The sequence below is a fragment of the Trichoderma camerunense genome (assembly GCF_050948025.1).
Source record: "Trichoderma camerunense strain CBS 138272 chromosome Unknown V8C40scaffold_8, whole genome shotgun sequence".
In the NCBI taxonomy this organism is placed as follows: Eukaryota; Fungi; Ascomycota; class Sordariomycetes; order Hypocreales; family Hypocreaceae; genus Trichoderma; species Trichoderma camerunense.
The window spans coordinates 83,890-103,973 of record NW_028145362.1 but is presented as its reverse complement, the minus strand read 5'-3'; the positions used below and the strand labels follow the sequence as shown (position 1 = coordinate 103,973).

The 20,084-nt window shown below is 50.7% G+C and overlaps 8 protein-coding genes across 8 annotated transcripts; 4 read left to right on the top strand and 4 right to left on the bottom strand.

Moving 5' to 3' along the window:
• Positions 1 to 299: 299 nt before the first annotated feature.
• Positions 300 to 1,985, top strand: V8C40DRAFT_274565 (cytochrome P450; the record flags this gene model as incomplete). The annotated part of the gene is made up of 4 exons (XM_083220618.1): positions 300 to 377; positions 434 to 961; positions 1,021 to 1,631; positions 1,697 to 1,985. 4 exons carry the CDS (start codon positions 300 to 302, stop codon positions 1,983 to 1,985), a joined length of 1,506 nt encoding a protein of 501 aa, XP_083073451.1.
• A 1,317-nt stretch (positions 1,986 to 3,302) lies between these two features.
• Positions 3,303 to 4,164, bottom strand: V8C40DRAFT_265284 (uncharacterized protein; the record flags this gene model as incomplete). The annotated part of the gene is made up of 2 exons (XM_083219642.1): positions 3,303 to 3,836; positions 3,904 to 4,164. 2 exons carry the CDS (start codon positions 4,162 to 4,164, stop codon positions 3,303 to 3,305), a joined length of 795 nt encoding a protein of 264 aa, XP_083073450.1.
• A 1,067-nt stretch (positions 4,165 to 5,231) lies between these two features.
• On the top strand, positions 5,232 to 7,497 carry V8C40DRAFT_265283 (uncharacterized protein; the record flags this gene model as incomplete). The annotated part of the gene is made up of 6 exons (XM_083219641.1): positions 5,232 to 5,544; positions 5,602 to 6,137; positions 6,203 to 6,256; positions 6,363 to 6,449; positions 6,501 to 6,571; positions 6,627 to 7,497. The coding sequence occupies 6 exons, from the start codon at positions 5,232 to 5,234 to the stop codon at positions 7,495 to 7,497; spliced, it is 1,932 nt and encodes a 643-aa protein (XP_083073449.1).
• Positions 7,498 to 7,737: 240 nt separating this feature from the next.
• On the bottom strand, positions 7,738 to 8,558 carry V8C40DRAFT_265282 (glutathione S-transferase family protein; the record flags this gene model as incomplete). The annotated part of the gene is made up of 3 exons (XM_083219640.1): positions 7,738 to 8,153; positions 8,215 to 8,293; positions 8,352 to 8,558. 3 exons carry the CDS (start codon positions 8,556 to 8,558, stop codon positions 7,738 to 7,740), a joined length of 702 nt encoding a protein of 233 aa, XP_083073448.1.
• A 1,468-nt stretch (positions 8,559 to 10,026) lies between these two features.
• On the top strand, positions 10,027 to 10,895 carry V8C40DRAFT_287009 (glutathione S-transferase). Its single transcript, XM_083222623.1, has one exon. It carries the CDS (start codon positions 10,123 to 10,125, stop codon positions 10,807 to 10,809), a length of 687 nt encoding a protein of 228 aa, XP_083073447.1. The 5' UTR covers positions 10,027 to 10,122; the 3' UTR covers positions 10,810 to 10,895.
• Positions 10,896 to 11,457: 562 nt separating this feature from the next.
• Positions 11,458 to 12,999, bottom strand: V8C40DRAFT_243532 (GTPase-activating protein MRS6). The gene is made up of 2 exons (XM_083215468.1): positions 12,836 to 12,999; positions 11,458 to 12,767 (listed from the first exon to the last, which is right to left on the bottom strand). The coding sequence occupies exons 1-2, from the start codon at positions 12,907 to 12,909 to the stop codon at positions 11,492 to 11,494; spliced, it is 1,350 nt and encodes a 449-aa protein (XP_083073446.1). The 5' UTR covers positions 12,910 to 12,999; the 3' UTR covers positions 11,458 to 11,491.
• Positions 13,000 to 13,340: 341 nt separating this feature from the next.
• On the bottom strand, positions 13,341 to 15,225 carry V8C40DRAFT_243531 (ribosomal protein S5 domain 2-type protein). The gene has a single exon (XM_083215467.1). The coding sequence runs from the start codon at positions 14,525 to 14,527 to the stop codon at positions 13,511 to 13,513; it is 1,017 nt and encodes a 338-aa protein (XP_083073445.1). The 5' UTR covers positions 14,528 to 15,225; the 3' UTR covers positions 13,341 to 13,510.
• A 1,074-nt stretch (positions 15,226 to 16,299) lies between these two features.
• Positions 16,300 to 19,642, top strand: V8C40DRAFT_243530 (ferric reductase like transmembrane component-domain-containing protein). Its single transcript, XM_083215466.1, has one exon. It carries the CDS (start codon positions 16,946 to 16,948, stop codon positions 19,454 to 19,456), a length of 2,511 nt encoding a protein of 836 aa, XP_083073444.1. The 5' UTR covers positions 16,300 to 16,945; the 3' UTR covers positions 19,457 to 19,642.
• Positions 19,643 to 20,084: the final 442 nt, after the last annotated feature.

Sequence of the window (20,084 nt, the reverse complement as noted above, 5' to 3'; positions counted from 1 at the left end):
TTGGAATGGGTACGATACAGACTCGCAACATCATATCATCGCATCCGATGGAGTCTATCTGGTGCAAACCCCACACAAGCCGAGGGCGATACCCCCACACGGAGCCGAATCATTTCTCAGGGTCGAGATCCGATGAACAGCGGAGCTCTCAGCCGTCATGCGGGACCTGGGGAAATGACGGGGCAGAGTAAAGGTATTTGAGGGACTATGGGGAAGCGTTGGAAAGAATTTAGGGACAAGGGAAAACACCAGCTAGGAAGACCATTTTCCTCATCTGACAGATTGTAATACCTTGCACCATGTTCGGGAGCCTGTCGCTGATCTTTTCGGCTGTCGCCGGATTGATTCTTCTTTCAATCCTCAACAGTACGGTAAAAGTAAGTCATGGGGCCACTGATCTAGGTTGACGAGCTTGTATTTACCTGTAGCATAGAAGGTTTCTTTTGTCCTGACGTCTCCCTTGAGAGCTTTGCCAGGGCCGCGGGTCTCTCTTTGGACAAACTTGGTATTGAAAAGGGCCGTGGTAACGGGAACGCGGGTCCATTACGTTCACGCTCTGCATCAAAAGTACGGGCCAATCGTGCGTCTAAGTCCCAACGAGGTCTCTGTTGCAGATCCACAAAGTGTTCAAGCCATCCACAAAATCAATTCAGGATACACGAAAAGTCCGTGGTATGTCGAGGTCGCGCCATTCGGGCGGCCGATCCTTTTCTCCATGAGTGACAGCAAGGCGCATGGGACTCGACGGAAACTTTTTGCTCGTGCGTTTTCCAAGACATACCTAAGGCAAAACTACGAGAAGACTGTCCATGAAATGACGAAGCAAGTGGTGATGAAGATTCGGAATGAAGCAAAGCGGGAGGGAAGCGCATGCGTCCTGCGGTGGTGGACATTCATGGCGACCGATATCTCGGCGTTGCTCATGTTTGGCGATTCATTTCACGCCATTGAGCGGGGACAGGTGAGTAAAAAAAACTCTTGGACTCTTTCTTTTCTAGGATCCTTACGGATTTGTGATAGGTCAATGAGTATATCCGCATCCTCCAATCAAATATGAAAGGAAGCGGAATCGCGGCCGAACTACCGTGGTGGATTCCTCATCTTCTCAAGTGTATCCCAGTTGAGGGTATAAGGGAACTTTTCCGAGGCAACGACATCCTCATAAAATACGGACTGGAAGCACGCAGGAAGAGCAAAGCTGCAGGAAATGATAAAAGCATCTTCTCGGCCGTCAACAAAGAGGCCCAGACAGAAGGCGGTCGCCTCGACGAGACGGACGTCCAGTATGAGTCTCAAGGCCTCTTGGTAGCCGGGTCCGATACCACCGCAGTAACCATGACTTACCTCGTTTGGGTTGTGCTCTCACACCCGCAGTGGCAGGCCAAACTCGAAGAAGAGGTTGCGGAATTACGACCTGAGTTCTCAGAGGAGGATTTAGAGAAGTTGCCAGTCCTCAATGGAATCATCGAAGAAACTTTGAGATTGTACGGAGCTGCGCCAGGCGGACTACCGCGTATTGTGCCAAAAGGAGGCGCACACATGATGGGACACTACATACCCGCTGGCACAACGGTAACAACTCAAGCATTCACTCTGCACAGAGACTCCAATCTCTTTCGAAATCCTGAAAGGTAAGTCAGTTCTACTACCTTGTCCTTTTTTCTTCAAAGCGCGGACTAAAAAAGAGACAAATCAGATTTGATCCTTCGCGGTGGCAGCTTTCAGATGACTTGGAAGATACTGGTGCTGTATCGAGAATCACGGATGCAGCAAAAGCGGTATACTCGCCATTCGGATTAGGTGCTCGAGTCTGCCTTGGAGTGCACCTGGCCCGCATGGAGATGAGACTCGCAACCACCGAGTTCTTTAGGGCGTGTCGGGGTGCCAGACTCGCGCATTCGGTGACGGATGAGTCAATGGCCATGGAAAATCATTTCCTCATCGCACCAAAGAGCCATACGTGTGAGATTGTGTTACAGGAATAAGTGGTAGCCTGCAGGCTTAGTTTATAAAACGACAAGCAGGCGTGCTCTAGAATGAGGGTAAAATGGTCAGAATGTCATTTCAAGATTGTTGAAATGTATGATCAATTGGCCTAGCCTATTACTATTACACTGCGGGCCTAGCCTTCTCATGCTCTGTAGCTGGACTGACAGGTGCTGATGCCTCCTAGGTTGATGCCCCTATTTTCAACAAAGTTGTTAGTACCAGGTCATGACGGGAAGATGTTCGTTATTCCAAAAGAGACGTCTCGCCCGGCTACAGCCAACAAAAACCAGCTGCCATCCTTCGCACATACTGTCGCCGCTTTTCCAAATCATCGGATCCAGATAGATTGCATCAGGTTAAACGGGACAACATAGCTGCCATGTCTCGAGCACCTGAAAGCTTCATTCGTGCAAGCTCTTGCTGAAAAGGAAGTAAAGACCTCGAAGACCACGAATCTACATCCCCATTCTTTGCAAATTCATTGCGAGCCCAAAGGACCAGCGCAGCAGAGAATACTGTCAGTGCGGCCCATATCGGCAGATCATCAGACTGTATTCGTTCACTTGTTTCCAAAATCAGCCAGACAGTAGATATAGCAGCACGGTAGAAAGGCAAGCCCTCCGAAGCTTTGGCCCTGTCTCTCTGTATCTTGAATGTACTGAATGAGGCGTGCGTGCAGCCTGCTAATGCATAGAGGGGCTGCAACGACGGCACCGTGTTATAAAGAAGACAGAAGTAATACATGAGCAAAAGTTCGTCTGCTGCCGAATCCAAATGATTGCTCTTCCATGTCAAAAGGCTTGCGGAAAGCTTCTGTCTAAGCTGAGAGATTTCGTGTGCTGGAGAGAAGGGCATTTGGACTGTATTGTCTACAAGATGTACCATGTTATGTATCCGAAAATCCTGAGTAGTTAAAGGACCAAAGGTGTGTGTTACTGAGTGGACATCGGCAAGCATGGTGAAGATGGAAATCCAGGCATCTCCGGAGCTTTCGTTTCGAATTTGCAGCACTGAGCTGTCTGCAGTGGTTGCGCTATCAGAGCAACGGCGGTGATGATGGCGGAGAAACAAGGCTGTAGGAAATGAAGTGGATTGGCCATACTGAATAGCTCGAAGAAGATCCAGTATTACGAAGTACGATATCAACGATCTGAGGTTTTAGCCAGCGCTATTTTTTTCTTTTTTTTTTTTTTTTTTTTTTTGGTCATGACACAGGTTACTCACCGACCGTGATTTGTTATTTGTGATTGCGCAGACTCATCGTTCCCAACCCCGTCAAGGCAGGATGCTTCGCGAAAAATCCTCCAAACTGCCTAGTGACTGTTGGTAATTTGGGCGACGGTCGAAGCTAGGGCTGACTCAACTGTTTTGACGCATCCATGAATCATGCGGGCGCGTCTTCGCACGATGCGATCAGAAGACAGAAAGGCAAAGGTCTCTAGGAGAGTCCACTGCGATTTGTTCAGGAGTTGAAACACGGAGGTACATGTAGACACGGTGGCATAGTCAGGAATGGAATTAAGCCTTTCACGTACCGCTTTGACGAGATCAGTTTTACGGGCGACGCCATTGTCGACCTCCAAATTGCCCAGCAATTGACTCGCTGAAGAGTGCCAGAGCTGCAATGCCTGTTCTTCTTTCTGTGGCGTCATGGAGGCGCCCACGGCAGCCAACGTCAGTGTCAGATACTCTGGTCGAGGAACCCGGAGGAAATCAATTGGGGGAACATCTCTCAGGAATATGGTGGTGCACAACAGGTTCTGATGCGTCTCCTGTATCAGCTCATCAATGCCAATGCTATAGTCGGGCTTCAATGAGGCAAGGAAGAAGGACGTGGGCCAAGCAAGCTTTACGACGGAGTAAAGTATCAGCAATGGACTTGGAGACAGGCAGGGCTGATAAGAGCTTACTTACTGCTTGTGAAGAATTGGGCATGGAAAACAGGATATCTGCATTGTCAAGGCTGGGAAATCGTTTCTTTTCTCTCGCTTGTCTATCAGCGAGCATGGCCTGTCTGAAGACAGAAACCTGGCCCGGATCAAGTGGCTGGTATGCGATTTCAGCATCGGTGGAGGTTGGCACGCGGTCCCCTGGCCAAGTGTCTCCCCATGCTTTTTCGACTTGGGCGCGACGAGACGCGGACAAGTCTTGCTGAGATGGTAGCCTGTGCGCCATTTCTGGAGGTGTCGGTATCATGAAAACCCTTGGTCACGATGGAGGTGAATGGAGCAGAAGTTATGTTTTGGGACAGCTTGTAAACCTTCCAACCCAAGGTAGCTTGTGTAGCCTCTAGAAATGCGTGGCTTTTGCCTACAAGTAACAGCCTTTATGTATAAAATTATAGACGTTATATTTATTATTAAGGGGGGGGGGACTGCAATAGTTGGGTTAAAGTAAGGCTACCTATGCTCTGTCACGACCTCGGCTCTTGTAGTCGCAACAATGGGCCACCTTGGCAAGGCAGGACTGGATAAATAATTGGCCAACTAGTTGATTAGAAATAGGAAAGTCAAATTATATATAAGTAAATACCTACTGTAACTAAATACATTGAATATTTTCTGTCGAAAGTGTAAGCCTCCAATTGGCCGGGTCAATTCGCGGGGTATCCGGGGTACATGTAGGTAGCAGCATCCATGGATCATACGGGACCCCACTCGGCTGTCTGGGGTACCGCCGGGACTATGTACCTGTACTCCGTATCTTCATGTTGTAACGAAACAACACCCACCAGATATCGGGTTAAGCTGCAAAAGATCTCCAATGCAGACTCGGAGCATCCCCGGTGCTCCCAGTGAAGCGCGGGTGAACAATTCTAGGCGGAAAGGCTCCCAGGATTCCAAGGTACATGTAACCCCGGCTCTCGTCCGGAACGACTGGCGAAGAAGCTTTATGTTACTGACTGGACATTCGTCGTCACGGTAATGTAGTGTGCCGTTTGCAACCGCGTTTTCACCCGCAAGGAGCATCTTGTGCGCCACTCCAGAACCCGTATGTCATGTTTATTGGTCATTGCATCTCTTCTCTTCTCTTCACTGCATTGACATGTGTCTACAGATACTAAAGATGTCCCTTTCAAATGCAAGGTATGCAGCAAACGCTTCCAACGACAAGATGTTCTCCAACGTCACTTCAAGAACCTCTGTGACGACGGGATTGCTCGGCAACGCTCGGGCTCAGCCCGACGGACAGCCAAGGCATGTAATGGCTGTCGCCTGCACAAGCTGAAGTGCGACGGCGCCATGCCGTGTCAGCGTTGTAGGCTCAAGTCGGCCTCGTGCTTGTACACAGGGAGTGATGATGGGGCTCCATGTTTCGATTCATCGTCTACCGTCTTCTCCTCACGGCTCGCTGGAGACATCATCGTGTCCCCGGCGAGCGAACAGATGCCCCCTCCAGTTGTGCGTCACGCCAATTTCAATACATGTACTCCGTCACCGGTTCTTCCAGTTGAGACTTTTTCCACGGCCCCAGTGGCACAGGTTAACTCTGCTGAGTTTGCAGAGGCACTGGCGTCCACACCGGAAATGTTAGCCATGACTGAGACATCATCTGGTAGATACGGTTTCCTAGCCAATCCGTGCGGAAACGGTTTACTAATGCGTACGGCAGGACTGATCTCATCATACGATCAAAGTGCATCGAATTTCGACCTCGAATCGCTTGAGTTTTGGCCTTACATGGACAAGGTTTGCCCAAGTTGGTCGGATATGCTTTTATACAGCCGCTTACCAGTACAGCCTTTTTATGATCCTTTCTTCCTCAACGTCGACTTTGGGCTTTTCTTCGAAGCTACCGACGCAAACGATGGACTTGTCCGACAAGCATCTTCATTGCAGCAATGGTTTTGTAGTCTAGGTCCATCCGACACCCCAATCAATACGCCGCGAATGCCTGAATGGCTCTTGAATCTGCGTACAAACATCCAGCCACATGATAAAGATATAATTGGGTTCTTCCTGCATAAGTTTATATGCCATGTTGCGCCCATGATGCCTATATTCCAGGATGCCGAACACGAGCCAAGCCAACCTCCCGAGCTTCTTCTCGCCATGGCAGCAGTGGGCGGCCTATTCTGCCCAATCGAAGGCAGCTTCCGAATTTCATTGGCTATGCATACCGATGCTAGGAGATTGGCCTTGAGTCGTGTGAGTGCGTCGAGTGACTGGCCTCTTCCTAAATTTCTACAAAGCATCACTGACGGAATATAAAGGCGCTTTCGAGCGACCAATTGAGTATGCCAGAGGCGATAGACCTAGCGCAAACGGTAAGAGCTGCCACAATATTCCTCTCGCTTCAGATTTGGAGAGGAGGGGGGGGAGTTCGCGCTTCTATGTCCGTCAGTCTCTGGTGGCTGTTCTGATCGCTCATAGTTGATGTGCCTGGAGATATTCGGCCTGTGCAGCGGAGATCCGCGAGCGTTCGAGTGCACCGAGGCACAGCATGGTTTTCTTCTTCAGGTCAGTTCTCAACATGCCCCCCCCCCTGTGGTCGGAACTGACATAAAGTAGAGTGTCGAGGATTATTCACTCACCACCCTCGAATCGTCACTGACAGATTTTGACGTGAAGAGGCGGTTGAGGTTTGTATTGGACACCGCTGCAAGCCACATCACACAGCTAACAGCCACCGCGCAGGTTGGTTGAGAGTCTTTGCGTCCTGGAATCGTACCATGTGCTCATATTGCGACGGCCAGCACACTTGAGCACAACAATCATTCAATGCACATTTGCTGGCTTCGACGGTCTTCAAGGCCCATCGGAAAGCACTGACTTGCTTGAAGACTGCTTCAAACTATTCGCGTCAATAATGAATCCTCAAACGACCTTGCACTGTCCAACAACACCTACACCAGCAATGTGCTGTCTGACACTCCTCGCCGCTGTTTCTGGCAATTCGAGTAGTGAAGGTGTCTCCATGTTAAATGTATTTTGGAAGCAAGACTTGTTGGAACTCGGACTGCATCGATGGTGGAATGCATGCCAGACCCAGATACCCATCGGAAGTCGCTTGTCCACCACCTCGCTCTTCCACCTGATATTCATCAACATCCGCACCAATGTGGAATTGCTGCACAAATCTGCAAGATGGCAAATTTGCGGCTCCGCAAGCCAGGGCACCCGTATCGCAGATGTTGAGATATGGCAGAGCTCCGAGGACTGCGACATCGCTGCTCACCATGCAAGACAACTTCTCGACGCAGCAAAGCAGTCTGTTGTCTTTGACATTCCGTCAGGTCGGCGAACCGACAAAAGCTGCCTGTCCACCATGCCAACGCAGGATCACGGGAGCCAAAAGGCCGTGGCCGAGGTGCCTCATCTTGCTATCGGCGTATATGTAGCTACGCTGGTTCTATGGGCGAAAGCTTTGGCAAGGCAGGATCCGGATTGTAGTCTTGCAGGCTCTGCTCTCGAGGATGGAATCTTGGTTCTAAGTCGCTTCCAGGTTAGGGTGGCTATCAAGTTGTGTTGTGCTTTGGGGTGTTTGAGGAAGATGGTTCTAAGCTAGGGAGCTACGGAACTGACGCCAGCCAAGATCAAATGTCAAGTACTATAAGCTCGCCGTTGGGGGGCTCCCCCACTAGACGGGAATAGCATGACATCAACGTAAGGGGACAAGGGGGAGTAAGGATCAAGCTGATCAACCGTCAGCGGGATACAAGAGCAAGCGTCGGCCACGCTGCCGTGTTCGATTATCTCTGGCTCAAGATACTGCCTTGTGGAATCCAACTTGATCTTTTACTAAGCTCTATCGTTTCTTGGCCTCCTCCATTCCCTTTAAAATCCAATCTTTCCTTTCGTTTGTGAACTGTGCAAAAACTTCAGGATCGCCTTCCCTGATCTTGAACATCAAAGGCTTAGGCACATGAAAGCCTTTATTGATGCCCGGTCTGGCAGACATCATTCTTTCCCATTTCTGGAGAAACGGAAACTCGCTCATGTCCAAGCTGACGAATTCCGCGTAGATTACCCAAGAGAGAACAGCGATGTCTGCAATGGAGATGTGGTCTGCCACCAGGAAACCAGATTTCGACCCGGCAGGCTCGGCATCAATCACACGGTAGAGACGTCGTGTCTCATTAATGTACCGATCGATGCCGTATTGGATCTTGGTGGGCGCGTAGCGGTAGAAATGTGCTGCTTGGCCATGCATTGGGCCGATTCCTAGAATTGAAAACGTTTAGTCGTTAGGTTTTAACAATATCAACATATATAGATGGAGGACCTGCCTCCATGCTGAAAGAAGAGCCAGTTATTGCACTCCCAGTAATCTCTGGTGCCTTTGGGGAATGAGAGTTTGTGTTCTAGGTCATATCGCTCGGTTAGATATTGGAGGATGCTTCCTCCCTCGAAGACCCTGACTTGTTGCCCATCAGGGAGCGTGTCAGTGATGGCTGGGATGCGGCCGTTGGGATTGATTTCGAGAAACCATGGCTCTTTTTGGCGATTTGTGGTGATGTCGATGTGCTCAACTTCGTATGGGAGACCGAGCTCCTCTAATGCCATGCTAATTTTGATGCCATTGGGAGTTGAGTCGGTGTATAATTTGATACTAGGCTGATCGGCCATGGTATTGAAGAGGGGGGGTTTTTATCGCAAGTTTGTGATGGAACGGAACAGAATTTGAATGTGGGAGAATGTTTAACTCGAACCGTTTGATCCTTTTAAATTCGAGGGCATCGAGATGTAGTTTTGTAGTTCAGTCTGAATCGTGTAGTCGTGGCTTCTTTCGGCACCACTGCGTAACTCGAACCACCACCATCGGTGAATGATGGGTCATCATTTATTCATAAGCAAGGAAATTTATAATTGTAGCCAAGCGTCTACTTGACATGGCACGGGGCGATCATGTTGAGGAAGCCATTGGGTTCTGGTTCTCCTGAGGCCATATCACCAGACGTAACTTGTATGTGGAACTGTTGTTCGTGCGGCAAGTGATTGCGAGCGATCGCTTAGAAATCCAACAGCGAGAAATCATCCCGGCATATCTGTTGTAATCAAACATTTGACTTGGACTTTCGACGTCGTCTGGAGTTTGCAGTCTGCGCCATTGAGAATAGGATCCATTATATCGCCAACATTGAAGGTACCTGTATCCATTTGCCTGTTTGGGTATGTAGGGGGCGCTGTTGTTGCTTTAAGCTCCGCTGCCGGTCATTCGTGGTGGGTTCACTTGGTTAGCTCCAGTGGCAGCAGAATTCGGCAAGTGGAGGACAGAGAAATACAGTACGGACCGCAGAATCCCTTACATGTAAGTGGACATACATCCACAACATGGGCACATACTATTGCTTCACTGAATGGCGATCACTTCTATATGCACATAGTTTTGGCATGCGTGTTCAAAATCTCTTCATTCCCTGTTTTTCTATCCTCCACTTGTAGGGGTCACGAAAGTAAAGGCGGCGAGATGTTCCTCGCCGTAGTAGATATCGAATCCACTCCCGGGTTGAGATGGATTCCGCGGCATCTAGGTAATTCGAAGAGAAAAACGACAGGAATCTATTGCGTAAACTTAGGGGCTTAGAAGAGGAAGTATCAAGGATTGCGTGAACAACTTTGCAGTCCTTTTTTGTCCAAGAGCCGTGACGTGAACCAAGAGATAGCCAGGCTACCACTGAGAATTAATCGTCAACATAGGCACCCAGCATCGACTTTTGTTTTTGTAAATGCAAAGAAAGAAACAGAAATCATCTTTTGCAACAAAAAGGATCAAGACTAACTTCTCAATCCTGCATATCCATATGCTTCAATCCGCGGGCCTGGCGGTGAGAATACAGCTTTGAGCATCCACCCGACTCAACATTCTCGAATCCGGAACAATTTTCCAGCAGCTCCAGTCGAGGGACCACATGTTCATGCTCGGACATACCTTGGGGCGGGATTTTCGATGATGGCCTATCACTGCTCGCGGATTCACAGTCCTTACCCGTCGGTTTCCGGTGGAAACTCTCAAGAGATGTCCACTATTCCCACCTGATGCAACTACATGGGCAGACTAACATCCAAGGGGCTTCAAGTATATAAATGTCGGCATACGACACCCAAAAGTTCAAGATCTGCTATAGAAAGCACATTTTTCACGCAAAGGAAGCAACGAAAATACCAAGACTTCGTTATCAGCGAGTAAAACATGCCTCAGCAAACCATCAAACCTCTCCTCCTCCACGCCCACGAGGCAGGGCCCAACCCATTCAAAATCGCCATGGCCCTCGAATTCCTCAAAGTCCCTTACGACGTAAAGATGTGGGAATTTGGCAACGACCCCCAGAAAGGCGTCCTCGGCGCCGCGTTTCTCAAGATCAACGAAAACGGCCGCGTCCCTGCCCTCGAAGACCCAAACACCGGCGTCGTGAGTTGGGAAAGCGGCGCCATCATGAATTACGTCCGTCGCGTGTACGACAAGGACGGACTGTTGGGCCCGAAAAGCAGCAGCGAGCAGGATATCGTCGACTTTGAAAAGTGGGAGCAATTCCTGCTCACGACGTTGGGACCCATGACGGGCCAGGTGAATTGGTACCAGAACTACAACGCGGTGAGGAATGAGGACGCTTTGAACCGGTACCGGGAGCAGGCCGTTCGCTTCTACGGCACGTTTGAGAATCAGCTGAGGAGGAGTGGCGGCGAGACGGTTCTGGGAGGATCTAGGGTCACGGCGGTGGATCTACATTTTCAGGCCTGGGTCAAGAAGCATCAGTTTGCGGGATTGAGCTTGGAAGACTGCCCTCTCGTCAAACAGTGGCTTGCGAGGATCAGTTCTTTGCCGGAGGTTCGGGCTGCTTATAAGAAGCTTGAGGACGCGCCAAGGGCTGGTGAATGATGGAAACTTGCGCGGCCTCATGTGGCAGTCCAATGGAAATACTCAGATTAGTATACAATGAGACAGAAAGATGGTGAAGAGTTTGAATGTAATGCGTAATGGCAAGGTTGTACCACCTGGGCTGATAACAGCTGCCAGCTGCCAGCTACCAGGATCGTTCATGGTGATTGTATACTTGATATGCTTCAACAACAACCATATAGCCCCTTTATTATAAGAAAAGTAGTCAGGGAGTCACCACAGTTAGAATTACAGTCAGGGCAAAGTATAGAGACGTTCAGGGGTATATAATAGTTCATTTAATGCACATATGGTGGCTAGTTAATTATCAAATTCATCTTCGGCATCGGCGCCCTCCCGATCTGTGAATACTAGATACTCTGCAGATTCTTCTTCCGTAGCTGGAGACGCAACCATTTTCCATGCGCTACGAACAGGATCCAGTACAGAGTCATTAAACGCAAGATCCAAAGGTAGCAAGGAGAATACAGCGGATTGCCCATCGATGTTTACGGATGGAACGTCAAAACCAGTTTGCTCATAATACAATTGGTAGAGTGACTTGGGAGGCTCTTGGCCGTCTGCAGAGAAGGAAGCCAAAAGGGATTGGAGCGCCTTTTCAAGATGGGTTTGAGCATCTGGGCTTGTGAGGGTGCTTAGATATAATACGCCTGATGAACCATTAGCAAGCTATCCAATAGAAGAGGTATGAAAGACAAGAAATGCTAATGATGAGGGTGTGTATCAGGTTGTCAGAGGAGTTATCGTCAATGGGATTCAGCCAATGTAGATAAGTATTCGTTAAGGTTTTATCATCATAACACACGCAGGAAATAAAATGAGAGAAAGAGAATGAATAAAACTTACATTGTCCAGAAGGGCATTCGCCGGCGTCACTTGAATGAGCCAGAGCGTAGATGGGGTACTCAGAAGAGACTCCGTCTTCGCCAAATGATGTTCCAGCGGGAATCGCAACAACGCCGACTGCGGGAGTCGGGGCACCATCAGTCACCGTCTCGAAGAGCGATGGTAGTGCCGAGTTGACAATGGCTGTGAGTCTGCTCAGGCGGCGGCTTTCGCCTGCCGGCTTGCCCAGGGCTTTCACCAGGGTTTTTGACTTTATCGCCATGTCGTTTGTTAGGACAATTTCCAGCTCTTCGGGCATTTCAGCCGTGGGAGGGGCTTTTTGGACGTCCTTGATGCCAACGCCGAGCATATAGACGGCGCCGCCGACGGCACCGGCTCGACAGCCCACTTGGGCAATCTCAGAGAGGCCGCCCCATTTAGGGTAAACAGCTGCAAAACCTGCGCCAAAGACCCCCATGGAGGTAATATGGCGGTGGATAGCGGCTAAACCAGCTTCTGTCGATATCTTGCCATCCAAGCTGAGAGTCAGAGTGATGATGTATGCCTGCAGGGCGGCGTCAAGCTTAAACTCCGCCGCAAGAAAACTCGCCAGCGAGTCGCCTGCATGTGGCTTCCATACATCCGTCTGCGGCTCAACGTTGTAGTCCAGCACAAACTTGAGAAACTTCATAAGCCCGCGCTTTGCTTTGACTGAAATCGTCGTGTTGGCAAACACATCTTCTCGAGTCGAGGGTATGCGGCTGAGGCTAGGAGTTGAAGACTCTGCGGACGAAGGCTGATAGATGTAAAACGAGCCGACAGCAAGAAACTCGAGCTGCCGAAAGGCTTTCGACGAAACAAGCTTCGACAAGAGCTCTGAGCGCGTATGGATCAGCTGCGGCGCCAGGGCGAGGGTGTAACCCCTCGACGACAAGCTTTCGGGGCCCTCGGGACGAGTCACCCGCGCAGCTGCAAAAACGCCATCGCCATCGCCCGACTGGCGTTTAGCAGCCCACTCGTCGACCTCCTGCAGGCTCAGGACAGCCTCGGCCTCGCCATAGTACTCGTTGGGATCGACGTGGAGGATGTTCTTGCCAGATCGCGACAGCGCACTTCACGAGACGAGGCTGGTCAGTCAGTTTGGAGGGCAAAAGCCAAGCCGATGGAATCCGAAGCTTACAGGGCGAGAAGGGATTGCTGGAGCCCCGTGCCGCTGATCACTACATCCCACTTTGTATCTGAGAGGGATTCCATGGTTCGGTCGAAAGACGATGAGGAGAGGAAAAAGAAAGAAGAAGAAAAACAGAAACAGAGTAGGAAAAAATAGTTTCGTTTAAGTGTTGGCTAGCTAAAGGGTTTGGAAAGGTTCGAAGCTCAAGCGAAGTGGGGAGGTGGGATTTGGATTAGCTAAGTCGGGTGGCCTGTGCGTGCTCTGGTAGTAGGCTAAAAAATTGAGCTTCTGTTTCTGAGCTTTTTTCTTCTTCTTTTTTCTTCTCTATAGTTTAACCGCTTGTTGAATTTTTCACGTTATGTCTTTGGTACTTTATGTACGTGGCATCGCGGCGTCATTCGACTAGAGCGGTAGAGAGAGTCGTCGGCCGGTATCTACTGCCCTAGATATAAAGTCTGAAAGGGTGGTTCGAATGGTTGACACATGCCCGCTTTGATCCATGAAGTTTTTGTTTGCACTTGACAGTTCGATTCTATTCTGCACCAACCCTCTATTCGGTACAATGTGCAGAGTCTCCTAGTAGTACTATAGTTGGTCCTTTGTATGAGCTGGCCAACAAATCATCCCGAAACAAAGATGGCTCTCGATGCTTAAACAATTATGGTATTATATGGTATTCTAGATTCATCGGCTGCCAGTAATTGCCGATGCAAGGCCCTCCCACCGCTTACTTGCCCAGTCGAGGAACTCCTTTGACCCAAGTAGCTTCGCCGACATGACAGTGCCTCCGTGCTTCGAGATGGACAGAATTCGTCTTGAGCCACTAGAGCAGTCAATGACAATCGTGACTGTCTCATTGCATAATGATTCCTCCAGGGTATCTGGGTCAGCCAACATCCAGAATTTGCCATCTGGAGCCTGGTCTTTCGTCTCTTTGCCTGTGAAAATGACTGCTGTGCAAGCAATGGGCATGGTTTCCACCGTGAGATGCCTGGGGTTTTTCCTGGAGCATATAATCATCTCTCTGTCTGGGTCGTAGCGAGCCTGGGGTAGCTTGGTGTCACGAAGAGCAGCCACGGTTGCAGCCCAAGCTGCATCAAACGGATTGCCATCAAAGGAAATGAAGAAGAGATCGATATACAGCACCCAGTATGCCACCACGGTCTCTTCTCCTTCTTGCTGCTCATTCCCTTCCTCCTGCTCCTCCTCGTCGACCGGGATCGGAGCTTCGGCCGGTCGTTTGTGCCATATCCGCAAATCTTCAGCGCGCAGCAGCTTGGAGCTGTGTAGAAGGGAGTAAATTCTGGTGCTCAATGTCTGGGCGAGAGTTGTGGGCGGACCTCCGGGCAAAAATTGTGGCGCCGATCCGGTGGCCAGTTCAATATTCGGAACCAATAAATCGTAATCGGCCAATTCTGTCTGTGTATTGGATGCGCGGAAGTTGGGGATGTGGTCTGTCAGGATTGTTTCGCCCCGAATTCCGCAAATGACGGTTGTATCCCCTGTCCGCACCAGGGCACTTCCGTGGGCATGTGATAAGCTGGAGAGATTGACTGTGGGTGTCCGGACCTCGAAAGGAGCCCGGCCATTGCTTCGCGCAGGTGGAACAGAGTCGCCGGATGGTTCGAGATTTGCGAGCAGATACGGATGAGGAGAGAGCTTAGCAAAGGTCGAGCGCGACAGGCCCACCTCGGGTGCCATGATGACGGTGATTTCGGAAGACTTCGGGTGGCTGATGGGTATAATCGAAAGACAGGTGTAGAATTACAACATCAGAACAAGGGCTGTATCAAGTGTGTCGTGTGTTTCGGGAGTTGTTCTCTGCGCCGCCGCCCAAAAAGAAAGAAAACTTGAGCTCTCAGCCTTGCGGGTGGGGGAGCTTGGATAATCTACAGCCAATGAAACGGGGGTGGAGCACAAGGCTGACGGAGGAGTCCATCTTGTGTCTCCCGGCAGCTGGAGATTGCTTGGGAATTCGGAGATGCAAAGACGGGGATGTCGATCGATGCCGTCGTTGCCGATTACTTGGTGTCATGTATGGAGACGGTGGTTCGATATATACCCAACTGACGCGTCTCTCCAGGCTGGAATCATTATCAATCGGCAGGGCAGCCAAGTTAAAGAGCTGCTCGGACACAAAGTTTGACTTCCGATTGATGTCACACGTGATTTGGCTGCGACGCTGTCATGGCTAGATGGATGCCGAGTGTCTACAGTACATACGTATTTCGGATGCAGGCAGATTGCGCAAGAAGAGATCCATGCTTGACAACTTCTACAGTATCGCAATCGGGTGATTCTCGCAGGACAAAGGCGCCCAGGCCAGGGGAAGAAGAAGCATGTGCCGGACAGCCATTTCTCCGGGCCACTAACAGGCTAGTAACAGCAGCCACAGAGACCACAAGCACAAGCACAGGCACAGGCAGCGCCAAACCTCAACACCACCAGCAACTGGAAAAGAAAGAAAAGCCCTGTGAGACACTCAAATTCATCCCACGCGATCCGTCAGACTCCGGCTGTTAGCGCTCCTTGTGAGATTATCAGAATCTTGGCGGACAATTCCCAGAGCCTTATTTGCTCAGACCGCTGTCGGCCAGCAAGTCGTCCAGCGAATCACACGCCGTGTTTTGCCGCCCATGTCCACGACGGTCCCCCCCTCGCCCTGCCGCCCGTCGAATCACGGTGCAGAGTGCATATGGCCACTAGATCCGTCACCAACAGCCTCTGGAGCGCCGTTTTTACTTGCCCAAACGGTCCCTCGATTGGGAGCTGTTGGAGCTCGTGAGTGGCTCAATGCAGAAATCTGGTTTCCCCTCATTCGCGCTAGGGCTGCTGATGGCGGTGTTTATGATTTGGGGGACCGGATTTGCGCCGTTCTCAAGACGGTAGCATTCGCCATGGCCATTCACTATTCTACTGTAATCAACAGTGGGCTTGTGGGATAATACCTCGGAGTCTACTTCTTCACCAGGACAAGGACAGGACTGTGTGTGTCATCACCAACGGTTACTGTACGACTACGAGTGCAACATGGAGCCCTTGTCAGCAAACTTGTGGATCTTGTGGCGGACACGACTCCGTACAGTACAGTTCTGTTCCTGAGAGATGGGATGGACGAGTCCCTACAGGCATCGATGGACACCAAAGACACATGAATCGACGTTGTTCGTTAGCTTCCGCCGTGCTCATGCAGACGAACCCTTGCTCGATCATCAACCGTCTGCCGAGCAGCCATCTCGCCCCGCCCGCTAGCAAATTCGTCCTGTTGCCGTTGCCTGGTTGGAGCACACCATGGCTAGATTGCGGTAGCTTGACCTGCATGCCGCCTCGTTCATCACCTCGCCTGTCACATTGGGCCGCGCCAATTCGTGCTCGGCGTGCGCAATCCCCGGATGCAAGAAGCGACCAATCTCGCGGCCTGCCCAGCCGCTGGGGAGCCCTGATGCGTCCCTGTTGCGTCCCATCACGGCTCTTGTCTGTCTGCTTTTGTCCGGACTATTGAACGATTCAGGCCATATCGACCGTTGCCCGCATGGCGATTCGGCGTGTCACCAACATCTGATGCTCGTCCGTATCTTTTCCCGCGCTTGTCACCCAGACTTTTTGCAGCCGTCACTAGCCCATCGTTGATGTGATCCACCGACTTAAAAATCCCTGTATCACTCGCTCCGTATTAGCGAGTGCAGGGAGGAGGGAAGCTCTTTGAGCCATGCTTGTGCTTTATATCCTCACGGGCCGCCGCATTCAGCCCCCCACCGCTCATCAGTTGTTGATCAATCTTTCCCATCTCACTGCCCAGCTCTCTCGTTAATCTTAATCATTGGGCTTTGTTTCGTTTCGAGAAGTCTGGTACTACTCGTTATGACTCCAGAGCGCGCTGCGGTTTCATAGCCACTCATTCACGGCAGCAAGTCCTGATCGGCGGGCTCTAAGCGCCTGGCTGCAATGCGATAGAAGCATTCGCTGTCCTTGGCCCAGGTTGAAACCGCGGGCTTTCTCATTGCCTACGTCCCACGCAAGCACGGGGTGATACCAACTCCAACTCCAACTCGTGCCTCGTCCGCCACGTTTTTGCTACGACGCAGCTGAAGCAGCTGCAGCCATTTCCTGCTCTCCATCATGGCACCCCATATGCAGGAGCTCACCACCCAGGCCACGCGAAGCGTTTCCGACGTCGTCAAGCGGATACTGATTCCCTTGACTCCCACAAGCCCACCAGGTCTTGTTCAGGCGGACACTGTTGATCCTTGGTCCAAGGCCGGCAAATATGCTCTCGGGTGGACATACTTCGCGGCTGCCCTCTCGGGCTGCATCTTCGTGGTTCGCATGTGGCACTTTTGGCAAGACAAGATTCGCCAGGCCATTTACAAACAGCAAATTGAGACACACTACCAGGAGACTTACAATGTCGACTCCAATTTCGTCCAGGCCGCCATTCGCACCGGCATGGCCCAGGAGTTCTTCCCCGACGGCAACCCTATGGGTGAAAAGTTCCGCCCCAAGGCTCACTTCTCGTCCATTGGATTTATCAATGATACATTAGCCTTGTTTCGATGGGTTTTCTATAGATCTGTTCCAGATATTGTCATTGGAAAGCATCGGTTTACCTTCTCATCGCTCTCCGTTCTGGCGACGACGTTCATCGCCTTTGCCTTTGTCACCCTCTACACCTTCCTCCAGCAGCCACTCTACTGGGAGAGCATCCGATTTGGAGCGCCGCCTGTGGCCATCAGGTCCGGCATGCTTGCCGTGGCATTGACTCCGTGGATCATTGCGACTGGCATGAAGACAAACATACTGACCATGTTGCTTGGCATTGGACCAGAGCGACTAAACGTCTTTCACCGATGGCTCAGCTACCTTTGTCTATTCCTTTCATTGATTCACATGATCCCATTCTATGTTCAACCTGTATGGGAAGACAATGGCCTGTCAGTCTGGGGCTCGACTTTTCCTCCTTCAAAGGGCATAATTTACGGCACGGGAATTGCCTGCATCGTTCCGCTGCTTTGGCTTAACGTGTTCTCTCTCCCCTGGATTCGGAGAGTTGCCTACGAAGCATTTGTTATCCTTCACGTCCCGGTCGGCATCCTCTACGTCGGCGTGTTGTTCTGGCACACGGCCAACCGGCTCCTCACCTGGGACTACCTCTATGCCACTTGTGCCATCTTCGGAATCTGCAATCTCTTGCGGGTCTTTAAACTTAACTGGGCAAAGCCTGGACGAATGTCTTTTATGGTTGGTGATGAGGCTGCAATCACCCTCATGGCCGAGAACGCCATCAAGGTCACCATTCCTACTCAGATGAGATGGAAGCCTGGTCAATACGTCTATCTTCGAATGCCTGGCATCTCATTCTTTGATAACCACCCATTCACTATTTCATCCCTCTGCAGCGAGGATTTCCCTTCCGAATACGGAGAAAACTATCGGGATTGCATCCTCCTATTCAAGGCCTATGGTGGATTCACGCGCAAGGTCCTAGACACTGCCATTGAGAAAGGCCCTTTCCATACTTACCGTGCATTCTTGGATGGTCCCTACGGCGGCATGCGACGCGATCTAGCCGCTTTTGACACCTGCATCCTCATTGCTGGCGGAAGCGGCATCACGTCATTGATATCTCAGCTTCTCAACCTGGTGAAGCGAATGCGAGATGGCAAGGCCATCACCAGAAGAGTCGTCGTCGTCTGGGCCATGAAGAAATTTGAAGACATGGACTGGTTCCGAGAGGAACTGCGCATCTGCCGAGAATCCGCTCCTCCTGAGAGCATAAGCTGTAAATTCTTTGTCACTACAGCTGTGCGCAACCGACAAGGGCAGCAGATGACTGCTCCTATAAACGGATCAAACACCCGGGCCTTGACTCACAAGCTTCACGATAAACTAGACGGCTTTGTTGCAGGCATTGCCTCGAAGCGAAACTCGGCCTTTATTCAGGCTGAGGCAATGGGAGATCCGGAGCGAGAGCGCGAACTTCGCGAAGAGAATGAGGATCGCATCACGGCACTGCCACAACAAAAATACCTGCAACCTCATCAATATCCGCCGCCACCACCTCTCCCTCACCCATCCTCTAATGAATCACCGATGAGCCAGGGTGCCCTTTCTGAAGATAATTTGGGCAACCTCAATGAGAATGGCTATCCCGAGGATAAAAAGCAGCACGATACGCCACTAGAGGAGCATGAGCCTCAACTCCAGCCTCAGCCCGTCGCGGTTCCAGAGCTGGCGCATTTGTACAACTCTGGCATTCCTGCTGGCGGCCCTAGCGATCGTCCGGTATCGACCTTTGGCCCACCAGCCGGGTTCGACTTTGGGTTCCCGCAGACACCCACCGAATTCCAAAAGAACCTTATGCGGTCCGCGTTCCCCATGCCCCATCAAATAACTGAAGACGGTTGGACCATCGAGTACGGTCGCCCCGATCTTGGATACATGCTCAAGCAATGGGCCACGGGTGGGCCCGAGGGCAGAGGCATCTTGGGCCGAAGGACCGCCGTCTTTGTGTGTGGTCCTCCGGGGATGAGAGTGGGCGTGGCCAACACGGTGGCGAAGCTTCAGGCGGAGATTTGGGGCGACGACGAGCTGGAAGAAATCTTTTTGCACACGGAGAACTATGCTCTGTAGAGTGGGCGCTGTCTCCGTGTGTGTATTTGTAGATATAATGAGGTGGAGGCGGAGGATCATGATTGATGCATATTCTTTTTGAAGTCACGAACTGGCTCGAGAGGCCCCCTGAGATACCACTTGTATATAGCAACATGCACATATTTTCTTGGAATCATCAACACTAATCAAGATGTTTTATGCGTCCATATGATTCGTCCTTCTTATGTGTCTTCTGCCTTCTTCATAATCGCCATACTCTTAGTGCCTGCTTTCAGTGGTCCAAGTGCTGGTGGGCACCTGCGTCAAGTGGGTTCGGTTACTACCAAAGTCTCTTATTGAACTACCTCCAAAGTAGATGAACATGTTTTAAGAGAAGGCTACAGCTGTAGATGTGAAAGCTACTAGGTACCGAATGTATAAATGGTATACGAATGTATTGCTAGGTAGTCTTTTCAAACTCGGATGTACTTCGAAACAGCGGCCATTATTTCAGTTCCAAGGTTTATTAACATCATGAATCCGGCCGCCCCGATAAGAGCCGGTAGAGTCGTAACTCCCACTTCAAGTATGTACCCGACAGCGATTCGTCATTGTTTGTTTGTAATGTTGTTTCTTTAAGCTAGTCAGGCACTCTCAATCGGCACCT

What these genes read in the sequence shown, in the direction of transcription:
- V8C40DRAFT_287009 (XM_083222623.1), top strand. Translation starts at nt 10,123, where the DNA reads ATGCCTCAGCAAACCATCAAACCTCTCCTCCTCCACGCCCACGAGGCA.
- V8C40DRAFT_243532 (XM_083215468.1), bottom strand. Translation starts at nt 12,909, where the DNA reads ATGGAATCCCTCTCAGATACAAAGTGGGATGTAGTGATCAGCGGCACG. An exon ending in CAGCAATCCCTTCTCGCCCT is followed by an intron (nt 12,768 to 12,835) that starts GTAAGCTTCGGA and finishes CGTCTCGTGAAG; the next exon opens with TGCGCTGTCGCGATCTGGCA.
- V8C40DRAFT_243531 (XM_083215467.1), bottom strand. Translation starts at nt 14,527, where the DNA reads ATGGCACCCGAGGTGGGCCTGTCGCGCTCGACCTTTGCTAAGCTCTCT.
- V8C40DRAFT_243530 (XM_083215466.1), top strand. Translation starts at nt 16,946, where the DNA reads ATGGCACCCCATATGCAGGAGCTCACCACCCAGGCCACGCGAAGCGTT.